This window comes from Oryzias melastigma, linkage group LG2 (genome assembly GCF_002922805.2).
Source record: "Oryzias melastigma strain HK-1 linkage group LG2, ASM292280v2, whole genome shotgun sequence".
NCBI lineage: Eukaryota > Metazoa > Chordata > Actinopteri > Beloniformes > Adrianichthyidae > Oryzias > Oryzias melastigma.
Genome location: NC_050513.1, coordinates 4,122,486 through 4,128,406, shown reverse-complemented (window position 1 = coordinate 4,128,406; position 5,921 = coordinate 4,122,486). Strand labels below are relative to the sequence as shown.

At 42.2% G+C, this 5,921-nt stretch overlaps 1 protein-coding gene across 3 annotated transcripts in view; it reads left to right on the top strand.

Annotated features, from left to right (window-relative positions):
- Nucleotides 1–5,921, top strand: part of LOC112160059 (interleukin-1 receptor accessory protein-like 1-B) — a gene marked incomplete in the record, with an annotated part of 393,180 nt that overhangs the window by 386,355 nt on the left and 904 nt on the right. For all 3 annotated transcript variants that reach the window (XM_024294396.2, XM_024294395.2, XM_036215438.1), the window contains 1 exon segment: nucleotides 4,258–5,921. In XM_024294396.2, the coding sequence (XP_024150164.1) occupies nucleotides 4,258–4,985 (728 nt within the window).

The following is a 5,921-nucleotide window of genomic DNA, read 5'->3' as shown; positions in this document are numbered from 1 at the left end:
AATTTGAAAAATTGATCATGAAGTTAATAATTGTGGTTTGTGCCCAACCGGATTTCATATATCGGAATAGAGCTGTGAAAGAAAAAGGCTAGAGTAAGATTTGCAGGATTTGCACCACTTTGACATTTTGCACCAAACCTCTACCAACTGTAGGGGGCGGGCACTATTGAACAGTAGACAAAGAAGAAGTCCCCTACCTCTAGGAGGAAATCACACGATTGGCCCAAAAAAGTAAAAATAATAGCAGGAATATGAAAGCTTCTATACATTTGAGAAGCAGTTCGAATGAGAAGAGAGATTAAGTCGAGACTTTCGTCGGCTTTGGAGAGAAGAAAAAACTGTTGGGAAAAATCAAGCAATGGAAACCAATTGTATTTCTTTCTATGTAGAACCACAACATAGACATGTATCCTCATATAAAGAAAAATGTTTTAACCCAAAACCTCATTATTGAAGAACTGTCCTAGAGGACGTAAGACAATCATATTCAAAACAAAAAAATCTGATAGTTCAAGAAACAGCGTAGGGATACGATAATACTTCTAAAAATGGAAAGTGGGATCAATCGGATACATCCATCACAGATCTGAGACAAATGGCGTAAGCTTATAGACTTACATTTTGATGAATGAGCATCATTTTGGCAGCTTTATGCCCTAAAGTCACCATCGTGAAAACATTCAGCCAATGAGGCAGCATTTACTCTTTGTGGTCGTCTCCCAACTTCAACTGACTTCAAAGAGCTGCGATATTTGTGTGTAATTAATTCATATATTTGGTATTAAAACAGTTACATTTGTTACTAACTACAAAACAAACCACAAATGTATGATAATCTGGATGAGGCTGTAAATTCAATAACAATTGCTTATGACCATAGAAATAAAGACAAATCAGTTGCATTTCTGATATTTTTACTCAACTATTGAAATGGCTTTCACTATGTTCGTCCATATTTCACTTTTTTTCACATCTGGAACAACAGAATTTTAACTTGAAACAATAAAGAAATGTTGTTTTTGAGGAGAAAGATTTCAAGCAATGACAATATCTTGAAATGAGTATGTATGAGTACGTATCACGATACACAAGTCACGATACGATACATATCCCAAGACAACGCCAGAGACAATATTTCACAATTTTTTAGAAAAAAACTTTTTCTGAATACACTTTACGTGAATACAATTGTCAAAAGTTTAAATAGTGAAACAATTAAATAAATATTGTAGTGACAGCATTTTAAATCAATACAAGTATCGCCAAACGAAGTATCGCGATACTTCACTGAATCGATGTTTTTCCTACACCCCTAGAAATGAAGTCTCCTTTAATCACCAAAAACCACTTCTTGCACTCAGAAGCAGCTTTTTTTCCCCTTCACACATTCAAATATGATCTCACTGTAGGAAAAAAAATCCCATATCATGATACTTTCTTCCCCTTTGGGGACAATTTCAAGCCCCATTTTTATTCTTTGTGATGCCAATAAGATGTTGAATGTAAAACAGAAGCAGGTTACAATAATCTGAGTGTAGGAAAGAATTTCAGGTAAATTAAAAAACATTAAAACAAAAAAGTTATTTATGTAACGAGTACAAATATTTTGTGTTGAGTGAATATCCTGTCTCTTGTAATGATATTTCTAGTGAAGTCTCTCACAGGAGAAGTTTAATTAATAAAACTTAGTGTTGCCATCCATCAGCTTTACAGTCATTTCAGCCAATCAAAAACACAAAATAAAAGCATTACTCAGCTAATTATAAACTCCCATGATCCTCTCTGTGATGATTTAAAGAGAAAACCCCCAACAGGACAGGCGCAAACCTTCAAGGGAAACTTTAGCCTCGGGGTGGGTCGCAGTGAATTACACCACAATGACCAATTATTAAACGGCTAAAAGGCCAGCGCTGTCGAGTTGAAGTGAAGGTCGTCTTCAAATCCCAGTTTTCTCTAATCGGGCGGCTGTTGTCGTGAAGCCTGGGGCAGAGAGCGGCGGGGAGGCGGGAGTTCCCTCTCTGAACGTGGCGTTCGTCTGCTTAAAGAGCAGCCGGTTATTATTTCAGTCACAGACGGGCGTGCGCTCCGGCGGTGGCGCAGGAGGCTCATAAGCCGCGGCTGTGAGCTAAAGCTCGGTTAATCCCATCTACCTGCTGGTGACTGTCTTTTTGTCGTGACAAAGGACGGCTAAAAGCAGGCATTAGCTGCACGCGCTGCTTCTCCTGACGCGCAGGCCAGGCTGAACATGATCGTTATCGGCACAGTCATTAGAGTAAACTCCTGTTTAAGATGCGTTGAGGGCTGGAGGTGTTTATCTGCGGTTGAACAATCTGTTTGGATACCAGAGGATCCAACGTCTTTACTGTAGTGGTACTCAGGCCACACATGTTAATCAGACTAGCACTGATACAAGCAAAACACATCAGTTTGAGAAATTATGGGTAAATGTGGTTTAATGCAAGACATCTATTAATGAGTATTGGCCTTGACCATACTTGGGACAGTCCTCTTACCTTAACTTCATTTTTAGTGGCCAACACCAAATCTGAGTGTTTTACACTCATCTGAACAGTAGGTGTCAGTACAAATTGTTTTGGTTTACCACCGTTTAATGGTCTGTAAAAATATAATATTAATATAAGAACATGTGAGCTGTTGACCTTTTCCAAATTTATCGTAACTCTTCAGCTGTTTGTAAAATTAACCACATTCTACATCTTCTTACACCGAGAGAAGCAGCTTTGGGCTAATATGAAACATGTACGCAATCGGTGTAAACCAGTTGATTTTGTTGCAGGATTTTGTCTGAATCCTTTGGAATTACGTTGATCATGTAAAAAGAGTTTTGGTAGTTTTGAAGAGTGTATGTTGCTGGTGACAGCGCTGGTGTCAAAGGGTTAAAGTTCACATCTTTCATTCACAGTTAGGGTCAATAGCTAGCATAGCATTTGAACATGTGACCAACTCATTGAGTCATTGCCACCCTCCTGGTAAATAACAAGGACGTCTTTAGGATTCAATCCCCCACTTACCTAATCAAGCCAGTCGCGGTACTCCAAGTCAAACCATGGCTGAGTACAGAATGGAGATAACTGTATTAAAGCCAGCATAACGCAACCAAGCCAAACTTTTGCAACCTGATTTACAACCTGACTTTGGCAATCAAACCAGACTCTCACAACCAGACTGTTGCAATCTTGGCAGCCATCTTAGCATCATATCACATTTTTGCAATCAAACACTTCTGCAACCTGACTTTTGCAATCAATCAAACCAGACTTTAGCTATCAAACAAAACTTTCCCAACCTGACTTTCGCAATCAAACCAGACTTTAGCAATCAAACCAGACTCTTACAACCAGACTTTCACAATCAAAGCAGGGTCACAAACAGGGTTTTGACATCATAACATGGTTTGAAATCAAACCAAGCTTCTGCAACCAGACTTTTGCAATCAAACCAAATGTTTGCAATCAAACAAGACTTTTGCAACCAGACTTCTGCAATCAAATGAAAATTTTGCAATCAAACTAGACTCTAGCAAAAAAAATATCCCCAACCTGACTTTTGTAATCAAACAAGACTTTCACAATTAAATCAGACTTTTGCAGTCAAACTCCACTTTTGCAATCAAACCCAGCTTCCGCAACCAGACTTTTGCAGTTAAACAAAACCTTTGCAACCAGACGTCTGCAATCAAACCCAACTGTTTGCAATCAAACAACACTTTTGGAGCCAGACTTTTGTAATCAAACTAGACTTTAGCAATCAAAAAATGTTCTTAACCTGAATTTTGTAATCAGTCCAGACTTTTTCAATCAAACCAGACTTTCACAATCAAACCAGTCCTTCACAGTCAAAGCTGACCTTTGAGATTAAACCATCTGGTTTGCAATCAAGCAACACTTTCCCAACCTGACTTGCAATCAAAACAGACTGGGAATCAAACGAAACATTTACAACCTGACTTTTGTAATCAAGCCAGACTTCTGCAACCAGACTTTCGCAATCAAAACACTTTCTTAGTCTGTTTATGATCAGTACCATTATCTTCTAGTGCAACCACTCTGGTGAACAAATCTATTACAAGTTGGACTGAAATGGGATACGGAGGTTTTTATGAGGCCAAGAGAGTTTTTGTAGGGAGTGTGACATTTTCATCTCCCATTATCTCTTGATCAGTTCCAATGAAAGTTGTGTGAAGGCAATCAATTTTTCACTAAAGTTGTGCGTCTCTCCCAATCTCTGTGAATGCAGCCTACATCGAGGATGTGGCCCGCTGTGTGGACCAGAGCAAGCGTCTCATCATCGTCATGACGCCCAGCTATGTGGTGCGGAGGGGGTGGAGTATCTTTGAGCTGGAGACGCGCCTGCGCAACATGCTGGTCACGGGCGAGATCAAGGTCATCCTCATCGAGTGTGCCGAGCTGCGCGGCATCATGAACTACCAGGAGGTGGAGGCCCTGAAACACACCATCAAGATGCTGACGGTCATCAAGTGGCGCGGGCCGTCCAGCAACAAGCTCAACTCTAAATTCTGGAAGCAGCTGCTCTACGAGATGCCGTTTAAGCGCATGGAGCCCCTAAGCATATCCCACGAGCAGGTGCTGGACGTCAGCGAGCAGGGCCCCTTTGGTGAGCTCCAGACCGTCTCCGCCATCTCCATGGCGGCCGCCACCTCCACCGCCATGGCGACCGCACACCCAGACTTGCGCTCCACCTTTCACAACTCTTGCCACACCCAGATGAGGCAGAAACACTATTACCGTAGCTACGACTACGACCTGCCCCCCAGCGGCACGCTTCCACCACTCTCCTCGCTAGGCAACCAGCACACCTACTGCAACATCCCCATGACCCTCATCAACGGACAGCGGCCGCAGTCCAAGTCTCCGCGCCAGCAGAGCATGGAGGAAGGCCACGGGAACAACGCCATGCTGCCGCTGCTCCCCAGAGAGACCAGTATATCCAGCGTGATCTGGTGACGGGGGCGGCGCAGACTCCGGATCCACACGATGTCCGTCAACAGGGAGGGCTCACACCCGGACCCGAGCGCACCGGAGCCGGGTGGACCTGAATGGCACTACTAGCTGCTGTTGAATTTGCACCAGGAAACAACAGGGGGGGGGGGCGTCAGACACACTAGACAAACTGGAGCCGAAAGAGGCCAAAAGGATACAAAAAAAAAAAGAAGTTTTATTTTGTTTTGGTCTAATAAAAGCTTTTATTAAAACTGAACACTAAAAGAGACGAGAAGAACATGTTTGTATGCCTGTACGAACACTAACGCAACACAAGCCAACACCTACGACCATTTACCCCGACGGCGGAGGAATACAGGGTCCTGTACATATGGTTTTCTAATTCTTTGTAGCAACAGTGTTTGGGACTTCTTTGTTTGGGTTTGTTTCTCATTTCTTTTCTTTCGGTTTGTACAAAAGTGAAGCGATGGACGTGTCGGTTGTTACCTTTATCTTGATTTGTTGGCCGGTGTCGTTTATGAAGTTTTTTGGTGGTTCTTTTTGGCGGTTGATAGTCTGGGCTCAACATATGCAAAACTCGGAGTCTAAGTGAAAAAAGGTGAGTTGGGGGAAAATGTCGGTGCTAGGCTTCACATCTCTGTTTCTCTCACGATGACTTTTAAAGAGCAGCCTTGCTATTTACCTTAACAGATAACTATATCACTGAAAAAGTAATTATGTGTATTATTTTATGAAAAAAAAACAACAAAAGTCTATTTTTGTAACAGAGGGATATTTGCTTAGAGAAGTTATACCTATGAGTGAAGGAACGGGGGAGGGGGGGACGCTACCATGTTTTGTTGTAAGCTCACTCTGGTCCGGTTCTTCAAACTGAAAACGCCGAAAGCGGGAATCGTGGACTCCGCCGCCGCTCAACAGGGATGAAGCTATCGATGATGT